Source organism: Trichinella spiralis (genome assembly GCF_000181795.1).
Source record: "Trichinella spiralis strain ISS 195 chromosome Unknown Scfld5, whole genome shotgun sequence".
In the NCBI taxonomy this organism is placed as follows: Eukaryota; Metazoa; Nematoda; class Enoplea; order Trichinellida; family Trichinellidae; genus Trichinella; species Trichinella spiralis.
Genome location: NW_003526944.1, coordinates 4,637,455 through 4,660,285, shown reverse-complemented (window position 1 = coordinate 4,660,285; position 22,831 = coordinate 4,637,455). Strand labels below are relative to the sequence as shown.

The 22,831-nt window shown below is 32.5% G+C and overlaps 6 protein-coding genes across 6 annotated transcripts; 2 read left to right on the top strand and 4 right to left on the bottom strand.

Annotated features, from left to right (window-relative positions):
- Window positions 1-142: 142 nt before the first annotated feature.
- On the top strand, window positions 143-3,984 carry Tsp_08545 (conserved hypothetical protein). Its single transcript, XM_003375511.1, has 15 exons — window positions 143-174; window positions 438-448; window positions 748-794; window positions 920-950; window positions 1,219-1,505; window positions 1,551-1,830; window positions 1,979-2,059; window positions 2,153-2,325; window positions 2,399-2,531; window positions 2,592-2,825; window positions 2,886-3,053; window positions 3,113-3,350; window positions 3,440-3,759; window positions 3,831-3,841; window positions 3,928-3,984. Exons 1-15 carry the CDS (start codon window positions 143-145, stop codon window positions 3,982-3,984), a joined length of 2,103 nt encoding a protein of 700 aa, XP_003375559.1.
- Window positions 3,985-4,033: 49 nt separating this feature from the next.
- Tsp_08544 (hypothetical protein) lies at window positions 4,034-5,388 on the bottom strand. Its single transcript, XM_003375510.1, has 2 exons — window positions 5,196-5,388; window positions 4,034-4,818 (listed from the first exon to the last, which is right to left on the bottom strand). Exons 1-2 carry the CDS (start codon window positions 5,386-5,388, stop codon window positions 4,034-4,036), a joined length of 978 nt encoding a protein of 325 aa, XP_003375558.1.
- Window positions 5,389-9,145: 3,757 nt separating this feature from the next.
- On the top strand, window positions 9,146-10,410 carry Tsp_08543 (hypothetical protein). The gene is made up of 2 exons (XM_003375509.1): window positions 9,146-9,302; window positions 9,617-10,410. Exons 1-2 carry the CDS (start codon window positions 9,146-9,148, stop codon window positions 10,408-10,410), a joined length of 951 nt encoding a protein of 316 aa, XP_003375557.1.
- A 2,346-nt stretch (window positions 10,411-12,756) lies between these two features.
- Window positions 12,757-13,712, bottom strand: Tsp_08542 (hypothetical protein). Its single transcript, XM_003375508.1, has 3 exons — window positions 13,270-13,712; window positions 13,060-13,248; window positions 12,757-12,844 (listed from the first exon to the last, which is right to left on the bottom strand). The coding sequence occupies exons 1-3, from the start codon at window positions 13,710-13,712 to the stop codon at window positions 12,757-12,759; spliced, it is 720 nt and encodes a 239-aa protein (XP_003375556.1).
- Window positions 13,713-14,700: 988 nt separating this feature from the next.
- Window positions 14,701-15,224, bottom strand: Tsp_08541 (conserved domain protein). Its single transcript, XM_003375507.1, has 2 exons — window positions 15,146-15,224; window positions 14,701-14,756 (listed from the first exon to the last, which is right to left on the bottom strand). Exons 1-2 carry the CDS (start codon window positions 15,222-15,224, stop codon window positions 14,701-14,703), a joined length of 135 nt encoding a protein of 44 aa, XP_003375555.1.
- A 631-nt stretch (window positions 15,225-15,855) lies between these two features.
- Tsp_08540 (prostatic acid phosphatase) lies at window positions 15,856-17,754 on the bottom strand. The gene is made up of 7 exons (XM_003375506.1): window positions 17,656-17,754; window positions 17,278-17,373; window positions 17,120-17,206; window positions 16,915-17,043; window positions 16,511-16,850; window positions 16,211-16,299; window positions 15,856-16,134 (listed from the first exon to the last, which is right to left on the bottom strand). The coding sequence occupies exons 1-7, from the start codon at window positions 17,752-17,754 to the stop codon at window positions 15,856-15,858; spliced, it is 1,119 nt and encodes a 372-aa protein (XP_003375554.1).
- Window positions 17,755-22,831: the final 5,077 nt, after the last annotated feature.

Sequence of the window (22,831 nt, the reverse complement as noted above, 5' to 3'; positions counted from 1 at the left end):
TAAGACAAAGTTGAAATTACGTCTCCCGAAGGGTAAATTTATAAGTAATTGTCAAAAAAATTTAAACGGTTTCATTTGTATTTTTCTTTATCCACGTTCCAATTCGACCGTTCAGAATCAACAAGCACTGTTTTATGCAATAATGGGCGAGCTCTTAATCTCTTTAATCACATCGTAATCTGCATTATCTAAATATCTAAACGACGATTGTTCTTCGCAATCAATTTTTCCTTGGGCTATTAACGTTTTGAAATATTTTCAGCCAATATTTTTACATATTTTTACAACCGAAATTTCAGTTCCAAGTTGAAAATACGTCAAATAAATTGGAATCGAACAATTCAATTATTAAACACTTTAAATTGGACAATAGTACAAATATTTTATCATTGGAAACTTAAGTGTAGATGTAAAATTCAGTTTTTCAATTTTTGCAGTTTTGCATACGGTAAAAATTGACGCAACGTAAACTGTACCGCAATAAGTATTTTTTATCTGTTGTAATCGAATTGTTTGAAAGTAATAAAGTGAATACGTTGAAAAGAAATTACTGGCAATATTTTGTCAATATTAATAATAATAATAATAAATAATTTCTTTTAATTATACTTGATAATCTTTTTAAATTTATACAGTTTCAAGTTATCGTCTGTTTTCACATTGCGCAACGATGATGAAGACGAAAAATTTTTAAATTTTTACGTTTACACATTAACTTTTCAGCTTTATTAATTGTACTTTTTTTAGAAACCTTCTCAAATAGTTCGCACAAAGTTGGTGTTGATATTGAAATAGTTGCAAATTGAAAGTTTAATTCACTCGCAATATGGATGTCGTTTCACTCATAGTAATCAACTGAGATGTAGTTTTTTTTTAATTATTCTTTCTTAGATTTTAATTCTTTTTTATAAATTTATAGGAATCTCTTAATGAAGTCGCCACACATAAAAGTACGTTCTGTGATAAGTTGAAACAGTCGTAATGAATGATCATAGAGTAGAATGTAGTTTTAAAAAATAATCATTAGTTTGTTTATGATTATAATAATTTCAATGTAAAAAAGTGTATACTTTTGATTATTGTCTGCTTTTCGATTATTTAATTATGTAAATTTATGAATTTCATGTTTTAAAATAGGATAATTTGATTATTTATTTGAGTTTTATAAAAATATGTGCAAATTTTGTTGTTTCGATTTTATTTTTGTTCTGTTTGTAGAAACGTTGAGTTTGTATGATTTTCAAGAAGATCTTGTTGCACCTGCCCTGTTGGGCAAGAATACTTTGATTTGTTCGCCAACTGGTACTGGCAAGACTTATATGCTGTTGAAAGTGATCCTGAACCACATCAAGCATCAAAAACTGACGCACAAAAAATACAAGGTGAGTACAGAGAATATGAATAGAATAGTCGAATTGTGTGCATTTCATTGGCATGCTTTTCCAGATATGTTTGATCGTACCGACTGTGGTGTTGGCCGAACAACACTTGAATCTGTTCGAAGAGTACATCAGTGATGTGCATTATTTGGGAAACAGTGAAAGTGGCAGTTCGACGTTCATATCCGCCCGGGACAACGAACTGTTGATTTGCACTGCGCAGACTTTGCTGAACGTGCTCAATTACAGTATAGAAGAAAGTTTCAACTTGAATATCAGCTCGTTCACGTTGTTGCTGTTCGACGAATGCCACCACGCTGCCGACTGCCATCCGTACAACGCGTTGATGGATTTCTACTTCAGGGCTCGTTGCCCGGTGCCGCAGATTGTCGGCACCACGGCTTCGGTATGCTACGGCAGCGCGGCAACTCTACCTCAGACTATTTCCAAAGTTTTGAGCATTTGTTGCAACTTGGACTGCGGTACATTGTCGGCTGCTGATCCTGAAAGTGAAAAAATGAAGCGCTACATTTCGAAAAATTCAGAATGTAAGTTAAAGCAAAGTTTTTTCTCCTTAATTTCCCATCACACTTTTACAGTAAGCCTAATTTTGCCTGATCCCATACCGAATGCAACATTTTTGAAAGATCTCGTGCATATTCTTCGCACGCTCGAAGTCAGTCTTTCCTGTAAGATAATTTTGATCTTTTTTTCTCTCTATATATAATTTATTCAAAAAGAATTAAAATAAAAATTTTCAATTGACCATCCAGCGTTGATTCAACGGACGGATCAGACTGCGATTAACATCAGCACGTTAACTCGTCTACAGGACAAGATGCAGACGAATTATCGTTCTGAATTGGGACAGTTGAAACAAGCTGTTGTGACAATTAAAGATCCTGTGGTTAGGCGAAATGCTCTTTCGTATTTGAATGCAATGTTGGTAAGTGAAATTTGAATAAAGAAGACGAGGATCATTTTGAAATTTTTATTTATTCTTTTTTTTTCTGCTGAAGCATACACACGAATCGCTTGACATTGCAGTGCATACATCTTTCATTCTTGGTTTTAACCATTTCGTCAACAGTTATATTTGTCATTTTGAAAATTTCTCTCAAGCTGATTCAATGTTTTATCAAATTCAACAAAGTAAGAAGTTTATATTCAAATTTAAAAAGGATGAATTTTTTTTTGAAACGATATTTTCAGGGAAAATACAAGCTTTGGAAGGTGAACTTGTCCGAGCTTACAAATCACCGTTGTATGAATCGTTGAAAAAAATTGTATTGAATCAATTCAATTTGGATTCCGATTCCCGTGTGCTCATATTTGTGCGTACCAAGAAACTGGCAGCTCAGTTGTGTCAGTGTATCAAAGACGATTCGGATGTTGACATTTACGGTGTAAATTTTATAACCAGCTGCAGTAGCGGTGCAACGGATCGTTGTAAGCAGAGAAAGAGGATTTTTCTTTTTTTTTCTTTTGAATTGATGATCATTTTAGCCGGATCCAAGGTGATAGTGGTCAATCGACTGCAGCAATTCAAAGAGGGTGAATTCAAAATATTAATTGCAACTTCGCTTCTTGAAGAAGGTATCGACGTGGCAGCTTGCAATTTGGTCATCCGATACAACTATGTCACTAGTGTTATTTCTAAAATTCAACAGCGTGGTTTGCTCGATTTGTTTATTTATTTATTTGTTGTTGTGGTTCAATTTGGATTTTTGGAGGTCGTACTCGTAAAGGAAATGGCGCGGTTGTTTTGATTGCTTACGAAGGTTTTTATTCGAAAAAAGAGAAAACGTTGGAAATGCAAGAAAGTTTGCTTTTGGAAGCGGTGAAGAAGATCAAATTGAACGGTAACGTTTGGTTCAAAAATGAACTATCCAAGCTGAAAGCGAAACGCAACTTGATCACTTTCCCGCCGAAAACTTCCCATAGCTTCCATTCACTGATGATGGACTCCAAGTGAGAGAAATTTTTTTTTTAAATCTTGTTGCCATTTTGTTTTTCATCAGTTCAGTTGTGTACATTTGAATAATATTTTTTTTTCACAGAATTTTCTGCAGAATGTGTGATTATTATTTCGCTCCCGCATCCAGCTTGCGTCACGTCAATGATACGTTAGTGGTTTGTGTTGATCGGGATGCTTTTCGCCAACTCTGGCCCAGCGAAGCTTTTCGCTTGGAGCCTGATATTGTGCTTCATTGTAATCATTGTCGGTCCAAAGTTGGTCAGATGTTGAGGCAAATGAACGCCAATGTTGTCTTCTTCAGTGTGAAATCTGTGCTGTTTTCTTTTGGATCGGCTAATGAGCGTAAAGCTTTCACAAAATGGTCCAAAGCAAGACTCTCTTTACCACCTCTGTCCGAATTGCGTATATCTGATCTTCAGGATTTCGATTAGACTAGGACTTGGAAGAACAAATATGTCTTGGTTTTTTTTCAGTTGTAAAACTTGTTCATTGTTTGATCTATTCAGGGTTGCTTGAACGCAAAATTTGACAATAAAGCTCCACCTATTTATTTTAATATTTTTCTAATAGCAATGGATATTAATGGGAAAAGAAGAAGAAGAAGAAGAACAACAACAACAACCATAACGGTATTATGAAAACCGGATGAAAAGAGCAGAACGTGTGCAGGTAATTTTTAGCCGATGTAGACGACGGATGTGTTCTTGGAGGAATGGAAGAAGGCGAACCTGGCCATGGCAGCTTTACAATGACGGCCGAGATCCGGGTGGATTAGCAAATATAGAAGCGATGAAATTGGCATGAACAGATTGTCGAGTATTTGTGCAGCGACGAGCAAATCGACCGCCTGGGCGTTAAAGTAGGAAACATAGTATGAAATCCAGGGTATCATTTTCATTGTGAAAATGACAAACCAGGCGAACAGCATACCGTGGAAGACTGTTTTCTCTTTGGCGTCTTGTATACGACGCAGGCTGTTCAACTTTTGCACCTTGCGAAAATGGTGTACAAGCAAGGCGATCATGTAAAATACAATATCAACAGTGACCAACGAGATGGTAATTGTCAGGTGAATGATGAAATGCGTGAACGACATGAACGTCGTTCTTGGACAATACGAAGGCACACAGTAGTTCGGTGTGGACAACACGACGCTGTAACAAATTATCATATTGGCCAGGGCGACCAAGAAGCTGAACAATGTCAAATATCTGCAGTTGCGCACGGAAAACCACCGACGGTGCTTTTCCACACTGACGAAGTAGAACAAACGTTCAATGGACAGAAAAAGCATGTCCAAGTGGAGCATATATTCGCCAACTATGGCCAACGGAAAGTCCAATCTCAGTGCCAAGCACTGTATTGATGTGATCATTTTGACTTTTTCATTTATTTGTTTCAGCCTCTGCGCCGATACCAGAACCCGGCTACAGGACATCAGGAACGTACCAGCTGAACATCCTGAAAATGACAAGCAATATGATCGAATAACGCGAGAATTATTTTAAGGTAACTAATAGATCAAATTCAAAATTTGTACTTTTTATTATTGAATTAAAATAGAGAATACAGGCTATTAATAGAAATATTTTCCAATACCTATACGCGAATTCGGTTTGTGTTGATGATATTCATAAGGGGAACTAAATTTAGATAGTCATTGAATGATTGATTCTGATATTTGCTATTTTTGATTTTGTTTCACAAGTATTTATATCATGCTAAACTGAGTTGTTTGTTATTGAAAATGATAAATTTATGAAATTTTCTATGTATATATTATTAAGTGAAAATTAGGAATTTTATTTTTATCATTTCAAATGTTGTATTCTCCTTACCTTCGAGTAGTGTTAAATCGGCACGCTGACCTTTACGTTTGCGAATCAGTATAATCAGTATTAATGCAATCAGCATTCCTGCGCATCCGTTTAATAGAAATATAATTTGAACCGATATGTTCGTGTAAGCTTGTCTTTGATTTTGACCAAATTCCACAATCGTGTTGCAGCTTTGTCCGGTGGTTTCATTCATTTTTTTTCAAAAAAAAATGTTACAATTCGACGACAGTGGACAAAGTTGACCATAAACTTTTGTATGGTTGTAGATGTGGATGTTTGGAAAATTGTTCTTTCTATCGTACAATTGAATATTTAAACTGACTTTAAATTGCAATATTTTTTCCACGAAATCCGACTTGATTGTATATTATCAGCAGTCGAAGTATAAAAAGAACCAAAAAAGCACAAAACAACCGTAACCGTCGATGTTGTTCTGCTGGGTTTAAAGCTTGGTCGAAGTTTCAATACGTTGTTATGGCTATTTTATTGCTTTGTCAATTTTCACTTTCTTTCACAGCAGTCTGTATCGTTGGTGAAACGTGACTCTCAGGTCCGAATCGAGTGTATTTTCTCGATTTGGAAAAATTCAATTTCCTCCACATTGTTGCGTACATTTCAAGCGTTGTGAATCAAAATCCGCGGGTGGTATTGTTTCGGTCGACTGGATTGAAAATTTCATCGTTGAAAATTAGAGAATTTTTTTTTCTTTTATTCCAAATTGAACACCAAATCCATTTCGATTTCATCATCATTTTCTTCTTTATTTACAATATTTTAAATTTTCCCGACAAATGAATATTTTACATTTAGCAAAAGTTCGCCCATAAATTATACATTGCATGTATATCTTTATTTGTTTTCAGTTCAAATGTTTCATCTTAGCACAAAATCACACTTAGAACAGTGGGTGGTAAGGAAAATTTCCCAAATGGCACTGGGCTTCGTGATTGAATGGTCATTTATTGGATACTTTATTATTCAGTTTTCAAATTTTCATTACCATTGTTCAACATCTAATGAACAGATGAATGATTAATTGTGTATTCAAAAGAAAAAATTATACAAGCTGACCAAGGCAACCGTTTTCACTGTGAAATAATTAATTGTCCATTGTGTATTTTTTTTAAATATGTTCCTCGATGAAGCGAATTTAATTTTATTGGATCAGAATTAGTTTTTTTTTAAAAAATGCTTTGACACAGAATTTCATCGCTAATCACAGAAATATGCAATTGCAATCAACCAACCATTCTTTTGGTTTTTGTTTGTACATCATTTTTTGAGCATTCACTTATAGTAATTTGTTAAATAAAGTTAATTAATTTGAAATAAATAATAGTAAGTTGATTGTGTGCAATAAGTGAATAATTGATTCTTTGAAAGAGATGTTTTTACACAAAGAAGAGAGTCGGTTGTTGAATGATGGATAAATTTGTTCATTTGGGATGGATTTCAAGTTTCCATTATTAGGAATTTTGCAATTTTACATACGTACAAAACGAGCATAATTATTATTTTGGTGTATTTTTAATTTGAATATGATTGATTTTGTTGTGTTGGAAAAATGATGCACTGAACAATAAGATATGATGAATGGTATCATGTATGTTTACCGATATAAGAATTTGTTTTCCTCGAACAGCTAAAACATAAGCAAAAAACTTTAGATAGATGAGGATGAAGCAGCACCAGCAGCAGCAGCATTTAAAATGCTTTTAATATTAAAGCAGGTAAAATTTATTTTATTTTTCAATTTGTTCAAATTGTGGCATTCAATTTAGTGAACAATTTCACACCGTTTCAACGTTTAATGATGCTTTTTTGACCATTTATATATTTAATATTTCTTGAAATTATTAGATGGTAAAAGTTCAACAATTTTCTCCATAATTGGTCATAATTAATGATCACATTGCTGCATTGCAGTTTATAATTTTCTTGAAAAATTGCATTTAATATGAATAGAATAAAATTTATTATTATTATTATTATTATTATTATTATTATTAAAGAGAAAATTCAGTGTGCAATAAAAATTCTATTTTTATGTTTAATGTTGTTTTTATTTTAGTGTTTTAAAATGAAAAAAATTATAGAATTTTATGCTTGATTTGATTTTATTCACAGTTCAACGATTTTTTTTATTTTTATTATAAACTACTTCATAATTTTCATCATCAGCGATGAAATTTAAAATCTTCGTCGTTTTCTTACAATTAATTAATAATTAAAGATGATATTCTTTATTGTTTTTTCTTTTCCTTCAATTATACACAGTATTATTCTACATAATATTATTATTGTATTTTGACAGTTCAACTCATTTGCATGAAATGTACATTTGTGTTTTTTTTCTTTTCAATTTATTAAACAAAATTTCCATTTCAAAGTCTAATAAAAGTTGTGCGTATTTATATTCATGCTTAAACTCATTAATATTCAATGAACATGACCATTCATGTTGCATGAATATTTATTATTGGAAATAATTAAAAATTCAAATTCAATTTAATGGCAGACGGGTGTAATTTGGTAGTCGTTTTTGTTTCACTTGATATTTTGACAGTTATTCAGTTTCAAGGCGACGTTGCAACTGGCAACTGAAAACCAAAGTAAGCTGCGATAAATTGCACCGAAGCCAAAAGCGTCTAGTGTTGAAATCAATTTTATGCTAATTTGTGAAGCATCCGGCTTTGCTGCTGCTGCTGTCGCTAATGATGATAATCTGAATGTACAAACATAATTGCTCATATTCGCAGAAACACTCCTTTTGATTAAATGCAATGGTTTCGATAATATCGAGCATATCTGCTTGTTTTAAATTTGCTACTTCCGATGAAGAAGATGATGATGATGATGCTTTAATCAACCGAAGCTTGTTGCACTGTTTATTTGTTTCTTGGGGAAAATATTACTGAGGTATAACGAGCATTTCTTTTTCCATTTTTTACAATAATTTTTTTATTGTAAAGCTGATGTAGGATCAAAGTCTAAAACTTGTGTAACTGTTTTTCAATTATTAGTTAGATTAGCTGCTGTTTTATGCAAATAGAACAAACAAACAATATGTCACGTAATTTAATGAAAATTCAAATACATTCATCATAGGCAGAAAATGATTATTAACAGTGTATATTTATTTTGATGATTGATGACAATTTTAATAATTTTATGAAAATTTTAACATTCCGTCGTATCGGATAACTGTTTGCCCGATCAACATTGAATATTCGACAGTTTTATTGATGCATATTTGATTGACATTTTGTAACTTTAGGGTAGAAGTGTTGAACGTAAGATTTATTTCATTTTGATTTGCTTTTAATTTTTATCATTTAAATTATGAACTTGAATTTTTCGCTAATGTATCGACAAATAAGGTGATGAAAATTTTCATATTAACATATTGGCAATTGTTTTCCAGTCGAAAAGGTTGATGAGGTAAATTGCGTGCAGAAGATTAATAACATTTGATAAGGAGCAAAGGTGGACAAGGCTATTCTAATAAATCTGATGGAGAAGTATTCATGGTTATCATCATCAAGTCAGGCTTGTTCTGTATTATTATTATTATTATTATTATTATTATTATTATTCTCAGTGAGAGAAATTCCGCTTTCTTTTACGCATATTAAAAGCGTTGACGTTTCTATTGTTGATTTGTGAAAATATTTTGCGGTTGATCAATTGTTCACTTTGTATTAATATCATTTTATTATTTTCATACAGCTTATCAATTTTGCAAAACCCTTCAATAAAATTAAAATGCCAAAGTGATTTCCTTACAGATAGGTATTTCCTATAAAAACGTGCCGGTTTTATTTTTTCCTTGTTTAATTTACTTAGTTAAAATAATTTGCAAATTTTTCAAAGTGATAAACATACTTATCTATTGATATTGTTATTCTTTGTTTTTCTGTTTGTTTGTAGTTTTAGTGCAAATAGATCGGATGGCTAATTTGTTTGATGCGGATGGCAATTATTCAACAGATTATCCAAATCCGCAGAGTTGGGGCTCGTGGAATTCGCCGTTGCTTCTTTTTGTATCAATCAACGGTGCCATTGCAATTCTGCTCAGCGTCTTCGCTTTAGCGCAAATAATAAAGCGTAAAGGCAGGAGACCTGAACAAAATTTAATTAAAGGCAAGCGCACTTTTACTATTTATATTGTTTTGTTTTCATAATTTTCAACATTATCGTAAGCTTATATTTGAAGAAAAACCGATTATATCTTGAATTAATCCGAAGCCTTGGTATATTTGTTTAAATTTGAAGTTAGTTTGAATTATTATTTCAGAGAATGAATATATTGCTCTGAAAAATGCTGAAAATAAAGTTGTGCAAATAATTTAATTTCGTGTAATAAGTAGATAAAATTTTGAATTGAAATTTGCATAATTGAAAATGATATTCTTTATCAGGATTCATCATTGCCAACATCTTCACATCATTTGCCAGGGCAGAAATTGCACTAGAGCGGTTGCTGTTGTTCACGTATGAACCGTTCTCGGTCAGACCGTTCGAATGTGCTGCCCATTTGAGCACTCTTCTGAACGTTCTGGGCGTGAATGGTCACTTTTCTATAACTCTGCTATTGTCTCTGGAACGCTATTTGTACTTCAGCAGCCGAAAACTGCACCAGCTTATTTTTTCGTACAAAACTACAAGCATGCTAATTGTATTCGCCTTTATGACAGGCTTGGTAGATTTTCTCGTTTCATACTTTCTTGCTTTCGATCATAAAAACGAGTGGATTCTTGGAACGTGTCGTCGTTCTCAAATTGTTGGCAACACTTATTACACGATTTACATTTTTCTGAAAATACTGGTCGGCTTGGGTTCTGCAGTACTGTATGCGGCGGCATTTTTCACATTCCACTCCAAAAGTAGAACCATCACAGAAAGTCTAAGAGCTATACGCGTGGCCAGGGAAGGATCGATACTGAGAGCTTTGATATTGCTGTTCTGCTTGACAGTTGTACTGCAACTGTTCCCCTGGACTGTATTTTTGTTCACTTACAAGAACGCCTCGAATGTGTGGATGTACGACGCTGCGACGGTATGCGACAACATCTTCCAGTCGACGTCAATATTATGCTACATGTTCATTCATCCGGATTTTTCCATCCTGTACGGAACCGCCACATTTGAACGGCTGCAACGCTTGAAGCGTATGATATCAAAGAATGAAACATCGGTAGTTTACATTGGCTGAGCACGTCAGCAGAAACAATTCTGCTTGCAAGGTAAGAATGATCATCTTTCTTTCGACTTTGATTCTAATATATGAAAATTGAATCTCATCCAATTATTTTTCTTACCAAATTATTCTTACCAAATTATTTCAAAGATTTCACAAAGTAAAATCACAATTTACACTGTACATTACTATAATCATGTATATGAATTTTACTGTTGTCTGTTTTTTCAGTTTATACATACTAAATAAATGCAATTCAACCAACCTTAAGTTTCACAATATTCCATCCAAACGGTTTCCGATAATCGAACGGTTCATTTAATAATATTCATTCTTCTTTGTTTACTGTAAAATTATTTATTTATTTGATTTTTTATTGAAATTTGAAAATTTTATTAGCAATTGATAACGGTCCGTCAGATGTTGCTTGGATTTGCCAATTTGTGTGAATTCAACGCTTTTTCAAGTTGATTGTTCATTTTTTGTAAAATCGCTTTTTTCTTCGCTTGCCTTTGCTTATCAAATTGCATTTGAAATGTTTAAACGCTTCAAAGATTTGCTTTTGCTGAAATGAAAATTTCTCCATTTTGAATAATTATTTTTGAGAACAGTTTCAATTGAAATTATTCTATGAACAGGATCAATAATTTTAGCTTTGAAATTTTTTTTCATCATTTCTTAAGCAACTTAATAATTAATTATCTTATGATTGCTAATACATGTATACATACATGCATATATACAGTAACATCTGAAATAATAATTCAATAGGTTTTGAAGTTTTCAGTTTTTTCATTACATTTAACGTACTTTTCAAAAAGAAGCCTACTGAAACCTTTGAAAGTTTGCTTTGAAATTATTTCCTCATATTTATCTGCATGTGTGTGAAATCAAAAAAAAACAAAATGTCTTTGTATTTCAATAAATCCCCTCTTCATTTTGAAAGGCGACTTTTATTTATTTATTTCTTATTTCATTTTAATATCACTTTATGATTTAATTCATTTCAATTCAAATTTTCTTCATTTCAATTTATAATTATAAATTATGAAGCGAATGTTTTTTAATTTCATTTTATATTTCACTTTTTGTAATCAATTTTTCTGTGATGTAGGCAATATTTTCAAATTATATAAAAATTTTGAATTGCAATTTGATCATTGTATCATAGATACAAATTATTTTTTTTTCATTTTTACAATCAAAGCCTTCATCTTTTCTTATAATAACAACAACAATAATAATAATAATAATAATAGTAATTTCATAAATGTTAACAAATGAGTTTCAGATGTATTAAAAATAAAAAGTAAAACTTGTTCAGAATTTTAATTGTACTTTTGAAAGTTCAATAATTAATTCATTTACAATGAATGTTAATGGCGTTTCGGAAAATAAGTGCAAATTATATACTGTGCAAATCTCTCTCGAGAAACCTAAGTTATTGGTAAGGAAGTGTCCGTAGAAGACTTACTATTGCTAGTTAGTTATTGGTGAATAAAAATAACTTATTCGCGGATTTATGCATGTATGTATGTATGTATGTATATATGTATTATTTTTTTAACATCAGATCACAAGATGTAACTAGGTACTGCATCACAAAACTTATTTGAATTTATTTGTTCTAATTGTTAATTTCTCTTGCATGGTATTTTATTCCAAAGAATTATTTTATTCTATTTTCAGGTAAAATTTCTATTTTTGATGTATTCCACATCAGTATAGCAGCAGATTTAAACTTTTAATAATAATGAAAATTTAAGGAAAACATTTCTACGAACATTTAAGTGAAAAACAGTAATGAATAAATTACTGAACTAAAGTCTGCAACAGAATTTTATAAATACAGAATAATACTTCATTTCATTGTATAACAATAATGCAATAATTGATGATTTACTTTCAGAAATGTTGGAAAATTGCAGCAGGCACGTGTTAAGTGAAAAATAATTATTTTAATTTAATCCAAAGTTGGAAATTTTTCTTAGAACTTGTATAAAAGTAACATCGTTCACTTGGCACTTGCAGCTCTTATTAAACTTGCTTGTTAATGGGAAGACGTTTGTTCAGTGTATAGTGTCTCTTAATAAATATTCACCAACTTTTTTCATAATAATGCTACATAAAGGGCCTTTAAATCAATTCATCACTGCTGGCTAGCATTAGGCGTATTGTTCTTGAATAATCAGCTTAATCAGCTATTTACAGTGTTCTGGGGGTAATGAAACGTTCGGATAGTTGATTTTTCAGATTTGCACTGATTCATAAGCAAGAGCAATGTCCAACGAAACGTTCAACAAGAAAGAAATTTCTGCAGCACAATCTGCTGAAGTCAACTACGCTTACGCGGACTTTATGCTAATCTTTGGCATTGTCAACAGCATAATCACGGTCATCTTGAGCGCACTGATGCTTCACTTTATTTACAAACGTAACGGACGACGAGCTGATCTTGTTTTATTAAAAGGTAATTTTATTGTGGATTTTTATTTCTACTTGAATTCAATCATCCGAACTACAGTGAGCTCGAATATTTTGTAAAAATAATACAAAATTTGCTTCACTTGTACTTCTGATTGTATGTTGAAGTGAAATTTTGAAAAAATTTTCTAGGATTTTCTTTCGCTAGCATATGCTTCGCTTTCGGATCAGCATTTTCACTTCTGCGTCGCTATTTCGACGTCTCCACTGGGGCTTCTTCCATGACAGAAGCTTGGAAGTGTATCGTGTTGAATTTTTACTTCATCCCTCAGACATTCGGCATCGACGCCACCACAATGGTGGTTCTGCTGTTGTCCTTTGAACGGTGGTTGTTCTTCTCTGCTGGCAGACTGTACGATCGTCTTTTCTCTTACAAATCAACATGCAGACTGTTGTCGCTTGTCTGCCTTTTGGCCGGGATGCAGTTGGTCGTATATCTGATTTGTTCGCTTCAGCAAGACTCGAATCACAAAATCCGCTCCAAGTGTTTTTTCATCGAAGTCATCACACCGAGATGTTTTTTGATACTGACAATTTTGCGTATTTGTTTCTGGTTTATGAGCGCTTTGTTCTCCTTGTTCGCATACATGGCGTTTGTTCGCGCGAGGAATTTGAAAGTGAACTCCGGTTTGAAAAGCTTCCAACGATCCCACCAACGGTCCACACTGCGCAGCTTGAGCGGCTTCATCCTCTGCACTGTCTTTTTGCAGCTGATACCGACCATCCTGTTGTGCTGGAAGGTGAATTCGAGATATTTGTACACATTTTATTGGGGACGCATTTTGCAGCACTGCTTCTTTCCAATCACCTGTCTCTTCTACATCTGCGTACATCCGGACTTAACGGGCCAAGCGAAATCGTTTCTACTTCGGGTAAAGCCGCTCAATCGCCTCTTCACAATCAGTGATAAATCCAAAGGTATTTATATTGGCTAAAATTCCAACTTTCACCACACATCTTCTTCCACTTTTTGCCTCTGCATGGCCTCTGGTGTTCAATTTACCTACCTTGTATGTTTTTTGGGGATGTTTTTTTATTCTTAATTATTTTTATCCGAGTAAAATGTTTTTTTAATATTATTTGAACAACTCGTAATAAAAAAATAATCAATCATCTATTTGGGGAGGGGAGGGGAGTAATTGCTTGAATAGTTAACAGATTATGAGAAGAAAATTTGTATATTTATCTATTTCACTTTCATTTCTATTGATGAAGTTGCATGAACGTGCATGAAAAAATAATCAGCTTCTACACAAAAATACATACGATTTTCAATTAATATTTATCATGCACTTGTATTATTTGGCTTTGTTGTTATTATTTTATTTTGAATTTTTGTCATAAATATTAAAATATAAAGTTCAGCACATTCATTAAGCGATGCTTGAATTTGATTGAAAGTTGCATGGGCAATTAAGTTGTTGAAAATAATATTGTCATTGTGTCACTTTTATTTGTCAAGAAAATGAAGCACTAGATTTGTTTATTTTCACTGAATCACCTTGTACTAAAATGTATGTTTTTCTGTTTTGTACATCGAAGTTAATCTAATTTGCACATATCAAAACAGAATATGGACTCGTTTTTGCATGAATTATATATATAATGTAAATTTGATTATTAACATTTTTTATTGAAATATTTTGTTTTGTTTTTACTGCAGTTTATTGACATTTTTCAAGTGATAATTATTGGCACAGTCATTAGTGATTTTTGTATATTTGAATTTATTTGCATATTTGAAATTGTACTAAATTATAAAGTGGCATTTTACTTAACTTGAATAATATGAATAAACAATCCACTTTGGTATAATATCAATTATCCCCAGTATCGACGATGATAAGGTCGATAATAAGGACGATGGTAGGAGTGATCTAAATAAATTAAACACAGTACAATATAAATAAATAAGTAATTGAAATTTTACTATTAATATTGTTATTAGTATAGATATTATGTCAGTAGAGATGTAAAATGTAAAAAAATTAAATAATAATAATAATAGATCTTAGAAATGTTTCACAATTTGAATAAAAAAATAAATAATTTCTGTTATTACTAAATATTTATTTAAAAAAATTTTATACGTACAATGTGGACCTATGAATCCGTGGTGGTGATAATAAGGACGATGATAATGATGATAGCCGTGATGATGGTAGTGACCGTAATGGTAATGCCGTACAACACGCCGTAAGAGTTTATCTGCATTTTAAATGTATCATACGATCAAATAAATGTTCAGCTACAGGTTTGGATTTACCTTCTTGAGCTGATTCCATTTGAAAATCAGCAATTGCAACAGTGATGAAAAGCAGAATCAAAAATAGTGTAGCTTTCATTTTTAAATTTCCTTCAACTGCTGTCAGTGGGAGCACGAAATGAGCACTTTATAGGCGATCTACTTGCGTTGCCTTCAGTTGTCTAAAATTTTCAATCAAAATGATTATATTATAAATTAAAGACACGCCATAGGGCTAAAACAGTCGAAGAGCGTTCATTTTTTTTCCATTTCCCACACAACATGGGTGCATGCATGTAGGTATGTTTGTATGTATCTAGGTATCGTCTGTGATCCGTGTAGGATTTTCGCGCTCATAATTTTATATTTACTTTTTCAATCTATTCAAACTATTGAAATTATTGAAATCACTAAAGCATACGAACATCATCAATTTACACTTTTATACAATTTTAAAAGGATTTATTTGTAAAGTTTACTTTGATTAGTGAAATGAACTGTTTCTTTTTCTTTTCGCTACTAAATAAATGTTGTTTGTTATTTTCTCAAGAAAATTTGCAGAAAACTGGTTAAATTTTATGTGGGGAAATAATATTTCTTATAACCCAAATTTTGGGCAATTTAAGGCGATTATTGTCAAAATGAATTACGATTAAATTTCAAAAACTGCACCACATCTGATGTCTTTTAACGAAAAACGTCAAACAAACTTCTAAATACGAATGTTTATTTCATTTCGAACAAAATTCATTTCGTTCAGATACGTGATCGAAGGATATTTTTTGGAAAATTTTGTAAACTTTTTCCAATGGACACAATTTAAGCATACATTTTGGTAAGATCAACGAAATTGGCCGTTCTTTGGTATCATTTCTGAATTGAATTTCCACGTAGAAACGATCAGTGTGGGAATTTTTGTACAAATCAAACATGATGCAAGATCCAACTGGCGGATTGATGTCGTTTCCAATTCCCAAAGCGTACATTAAACTCATCACAGTGCCGTCGTGCTAAATTAAACGAATAATTAAAGGAAAATGACCCCAGCTACAACCGACTATATCATGTCGAAGAAGCAACACTTACCGTTGAGTACATGTTCATTTTTTTGGATTCTTTTTTAAAATTGTCCACTTTTCTCTTCATATTTTTCATCAATGTTCCAATGAGGAAACCTAATAAAATTCATGCGTGATAATGAATTAAAAAAGAATAATTAATCAATTATTTTTTAAAAAATCCATTCAATTTGATGATAATTATTATACTGATTGAAAAAATTCATAATTAATCAACATTTTCAAGAACAAAGTTTCATTATTATTATTTGAAAGTTGAAATTTTCATTTGAAAATTGATCATGAAATAATTTATTAATTTATTTACCTGACTGATAACGGGCTTTTTTCTTCGAGTTGAATTTGGTCAATTGTCGGACAGAATTGATGTCGTACAACATCTCGTAGACTGTTCGATACTTGCCCATCGTTGGATCCCACCAAACTGCGAAAATCCAATCCGGCATGATGAAGTTGTTTCTAATTTCACGTTCCAAAGCACCAACCAGCCTTCCTATGTTTTTTGTACTAGCATCGCGAATGCCGGACATTTTTGAGACAAATTTGAAAAAATCTTCATTAGCTTTGTCAATTTTCGAGAACACTTTTCGTGAATCTTTCTTAAACGCCAAATCATAACCAGGACATGGTAAGCCTGTTCTGAGAAGCTTAAATAAAGCAGATTATTTTTTCTTTGCAATTCATTCATCAATGTATAATCGATATGTTGACTACAAAATCCTCTTCTTCTGGTACTGTGTGAATGGGATTTGGTTCTGGTTGAAAGTTTCGATATAGGCCGGCCAAATTGCAAGCAGCGCTTGCCAACGTCCTGCTGGTGTTCGTTGAGCGTACATAAATCTCAAACGGGGGAAATTTAAAATTGAAAAGAAAAAACTAATTAATAATAATAATAATAATAATTATAATTTCATACTTCGTGCGATTTGTACGATTTTGAAAGCAATTTTGAATATTTTCTACGTAGAAAGTTTCCAAGTTCGTACTGCTGGCGACAACCTTCCTTGAAAAATGCGAGTTTTTTCATTTTTTACTTTTTATCATTAAAAAATTATTTAAATGAAATTCACTCACCACTGTCAATTGTTTGAATCCATTTGGCCAGGCGTCTTCTTTATACGGATCATTCGGGTAAGTGCTGAGTGGGGTACGTTCACCGTGGCGGTAAAGCTGAACATTGGTTCGTTGTTTGATAATATATTATCAACAAAGCAAGCATTTGAAATCATTAATTATGTATTTTTTTTCATGTATAGATTAGAAAAAGAAAAACCTTAAATACATAAATTTTCAAAATTTTAAATAATTCACTCAATCATATTCAATTCTATAATGAACAAAATTATAAATTGATACTGGCAAAGAATGACATTCATTATTCGCAATAAAATAATGCATAATGCGATAATTAGTGAAAGATCAGATTTTTTTTCATATGAACTTTTCACCTACCACTTGTGTAAAAATTAATTTCAATTCAGAACTTCCCACGCATTGAATAAGTGCAAAAGTGAAATGAGCTGTAAAAATAATTGCTTCACAACTTTTCATTTGATTTGTAAATGAATTATGCTGCTCTTGGAAATTAATATATCTTCGATTTATAATTGTTAATTATTGCGTTCGCGAACTTGCTTCACGAATAGTTCTTTCAAAGTACTGATAAAATCAACTTCACCATTTACTGTAATTTTAATTGAAAAACAAGCTTTTTTAAAATAAAGAATAAAACAAGAATTTCAACTGAATGAGAAATGAAGTGGTTTTTTTACAATTGTAAAAAACTCAATTGCCTGGTAAAACAATCATCAACAGTTTGATCGGATGGCAAAAATATCGTTGCTAAGAATCGGTAGAAGCCAATTTAAAAGGCAGTTTTCATTTTGAAAAAATTTTCTCTCACAAGTTAGAAAAACACTGAAAAAAATTCTGCTTTTTCGTTTATTTTGCTTTAATTTTTGTCTTTTAGTAATAAATAAACCACTTTAAAATTTTGCTGTTGTATAATAGTAAAATGTATAACTCCAATAGGAACCTATGAGTCAAAACATACAGTATTCTTCTGCTATAAATAATTTATATTTGGTGGTAGCTGGTGGAAAAGGATTTGGTCATCATGCTGGGGTGTACTGTTTGTTATTTTTTCTTTTCTTTTCTTTCTTTGTTTATAATCCTAAAAACACCATTCTATTTCGGGAAGTTACAACTAAATGAAATGTAATTGCAATTATAAAAAAGTACCGTATATTTTATGGCACCTGAAAATCATTATGCAGTCGGTATGTACGTGGATGTAAATAGATGTGTTCACATATGAATGGATAGAGGTTGATTTGCGAGTAGCACAGGCTGTGTGCGTGTGTTACTGGTATTTGTGCTAGATTGATACTAAATAGTGTATCACTAATGTTTCATCGAGAAGCTGAAGAAGAAGACCCTCCAGAAGCACTGGTCAAGATTAACGAATCGAATTGCGTCACCGAGCGAGAGGCGCGTTGTAATTGCGGGCCTGTTTGAGAAGCGATCTTCCTGCTCTATATTGGCATCAACCAGCGTTATTTACATCAAGCACCGAACGTGATCCCGGCTAAAAGCGTTTGAAATATTCCTCAGAATTAACGGTATTCCAAGTTGCCAGTGGTTTCTGGTGACGCTTAACTAGAAGGAACCAGCGATACAACAGCAGAGTGTTCGACAAGCTAGACGACACGATAGCGGAGTCTGATGCGTTGCAGACAAAACTACTGACTATATATGTCCCAGTTCTGAATGTAACTGGCTTTGGTGAAAGCTACAACCAAGTTCAACGAGGCTGACGTTGTCTCTGACTTAATTCGGGTTGTACTAATTTAAAGTCATGCCGTTCGGGTTAAGGAGTGTTCCAGCTAAAACGATAGCTACTTTGCAAGACTCCTACAAGGTGTGAACCTCCATGTGAATGTTGTTGTGCAAACAGAATTGGTAGAATAATTTTCATAGCGTGTGAGAATGGATTTCCCAGGAATCTCAGAGGCAACGTACGAATCACACCACATACAATGTACAGTTAACGTTCAAGTGGCCTGAGGCGTTTTTCTTGCGATACAACAAAACTGGAACTTCAACTCACAACGTGAAAAAAAGAATTCTATGAAAATCAAGAACATTTGAGATGTTACCATCAGATTGAGAAAGAAAAGTCGAAGCACCGGCGATGAAAGAACTTTGCAGATTATTTACCATGACAAAAAAGTACCGTCTGTCACTTGCAATTGGAAAGCTTTTTAAGGCAAGGACCTGGATAGCTGTGCCGTTTTTAAACAGCTGAATACAATTAACAGTTTGAAAAAATGGTTGCTATTATGAAAACAAAACTCGTCTCTAGCAAAATCAGCTGTTATCCACTACTGATCTGCTTTAGCTGCGTACCAGTTCCGGATTATGGTTTTCTTTCTGCAAACATTTATTGTTAAAAAAAATCCAGAGTACGGATCCTACCTTTTAATTACCGCAAGTGGTTGGTTTGAAGCTAATGGAAACGTTGGTTGTGGGTTCGCAAGCCATCGTGATGTGTGATTCAACGAGTATCGTTTTCTTCGGAACGTCGCTAACATCACGCTGTGGATGAAAAATCCGAAGAAAGTGAGAGCAGTACGACAAATCCATTCAAGGATGGTAAGATGAAGGCCGTGAACACAACCATCAGACGTGTGCAATTAGGCGTCTAAAGAAGAAGACGTTAATTGAAGCCGAGATTGTAAATGGAGTTCCTCCACTGCCAGCCAGGGAGGATGTATTAAATTTTCAACCTTTGATTTGCAGTATTTGTGCGCTGTGTAATTATCTTTTAATAATAGCCGATCATTGTATGTGTGAACATTGTATTGTGTTTGCTTAAAATAAAACATTTGAAAGGTTCTCACGTTTCACTGACGTATCACTGCACATTACATGTGCGTGGCATTACATAAAACTATTCATTCATTATGCTGACGTTTCCAGTAAATGTTATTGTTTTGTAACTGTTTTTTACTTTTATTTTCTGCCATCATTTCCATTTTGTTATCAAAAGCGAAATATCAAAAACTGATTGCTACGTTAATTAAACAATGAATTCGTAGAAATTAGTAATATTAATGACGTCGAACAGGGTACGTTGTGCTATCTGTTGTTGTTATGTGCATATTACCTCACTCTCTTTGCTCCAGTTGTGTAATTAATATTCTAATTGAAAATGGCTGTTATGTTTAATAATCTTTAAAATGCAGCATAATGCAACTTTGTATCCAAATGTCATTTGCTTGCTTTCAGGCTTGTTTTCAAATAGTTGTACGTGAAGCGTGCGTCATAATTCATCAGTACTCTTTCCCCGTGGAAACCGTACAACCATCCGTATTAATATCTGTGATTTTGTGCATTTCATTTTCGATTTTTGTTCATAATTCAACGTAAAACACAACGACGCCAGGAACGGTATCCCCACGTAGTACAGGTTGCACACTTTTCATGAATTTGCATAGTGATTGTCCCCGACGTGTCTTGTTAGCTAAGACAATTAAGAGTTAAGCAGATCTTTCTCTGGGCAACCTAATCCCATCAGACTGACAACCATTGAATTTTAGCTGCACGATAACGAATGAAATTTACGTGGGAAAAGTAGGCGACTTGGTTGGCGGGAAATCGGTACTACTCCGAGAGTTATTTATTATCATTTTATATTAATATTTTATTCAACGTCATCAGAGATATTTGCTCTGGTTAATTTTGTTTGTCAGAATGCGCAGCCATATACTTTAGATTTTTTGCAGTGAGTTAGTTCCATTTTTGTAGGTCATTTTTGAATTTGAAATTCCAAGACATGCGGAGGCGTGTTTTGGCTAAGACAATGTTTTTGTTATGACGTTTTTTGTCAGATAGTTTATATTTTGACTGGATTTTAAATGTCAAGGTCATTTTTGAATTTTCAAATAACTGTTATTGATTGTTCAATTTGTCACTCTGTGTGAATTACTTCTTCAAATTATTACTCTTTCTCACTTCTTTCAACAAGCCAGCATTTAATATAAAATGATTATGCAGTTCATTTCTTGTATTTATCTAAGTTTTAATAATTAAAATATATTTTGTAATGAAGATGAAATTTGTGTTTCCGCAATGCGAATTGCTTTTATGTTTGTCATGGCTGGAACAGAATTTTCTCCACAAACACAGTGCATTAGTTAAGTAAATAAAGCGCAATGAAAAATGTGCCACTACTAGTCTTATTCATCAGGAGAAATGAATAAAATAAAAATTTGCATGCGAGTTCGTTTGCTTTATTGACAAATTGGATTTTAGTTTGAGGCCGTTCAAAGCGTTGTATAATCATTTTGTAAATAATTAACCAAAAAGGCTACGCGTGTACTATGCAAATCAGCGTTGCTTAGAGCCTCTTATTCATTTAACATATAACTACTTTAACCGTATTATATTTTATAAAATTTTTTTGAAAATCAAAATCACTTGATATTTCTGAAACAAATACGACTGAATGTAAATTATTCTTTTGATATTCAAAATTTGCATAAATTAATTGAAATTCAATTGTTGCAGATTAATATTCTTCATGACATGTGGTGCAATCAGGAGAAATAAAAGAGTTAAACTGAGGCAAGAAACTATGGAATAGCATTTTAATAAAATGTATTTGTAACATTATCTAATAATATAGTCGAAATATGATCTAATATGGAGACAAAAATAATTTCTTTTTGTGCAAATTTTTCTCTTATAATTTTATTAATTTAAAGCAATACATTAGTCAGCAACGTATATATAAATTTTCCTTTCAAGCATTTCGATATTGTAGTTTTATTATTTTCACACTTTTATTTATAAAAAAGGTTTTATCAAAAACAAAGCTGTGCTTTTATGATATTAATCATTTCAATTACGAAAGTAAAGAATTTCAATATATATAAATGGGAAGTATTTGAATAAAAATATTATAAAATTCTAAACAAACATAATGTTTAAAATAAAAAAATAAATGGCAATGATAGTTTGTATATTTAATTATAAATACAAAAAATATTTTATAGCAATAGGCAGTGGAGACGTCTGCATGTTCGTATTCCACTGATGGTTGATGTGTCACTTTGGGTACCGCTGATGAGTTGTGCTCACCAAGGAGGTTGGTGAAAGTCAACGTTCAGTGAGACTTTGACTGCACTCTCTGGTGAGTATCAGTAGGCATTCTTATCAGTTCAAATTTTTTAAATAAATTTCATACGGAAAATTGCAAAAATCATATATGTAAATGATAAAATGAAACATTTTTATTTTCATGCTGCACGTAAATTGAAATTTTCATTGTAAAATTAATTTTTTGATATTTCTTTTTTTAATATGTTGCATTCAAACAAACAGGTTGAATAACAATATGTTAAGGTTGTTTTTTAATTATGTAAATCAGCTTTCCTCTAAACACTGCCATTATCAGTAGCAGAGTTCTGAGTTTGTTCTGCTGACGTGGCTATGTAATATCTTTATTCAGTTGCGGTCAATCGGTGAGTTACATTTCAAGAAATTATAGGCTAACGATGTGCGGTGACTGAACAAGGATGAGCAAGCACTGAAAAAGCGGGGATGAAGCATCCACCGAAGCAGA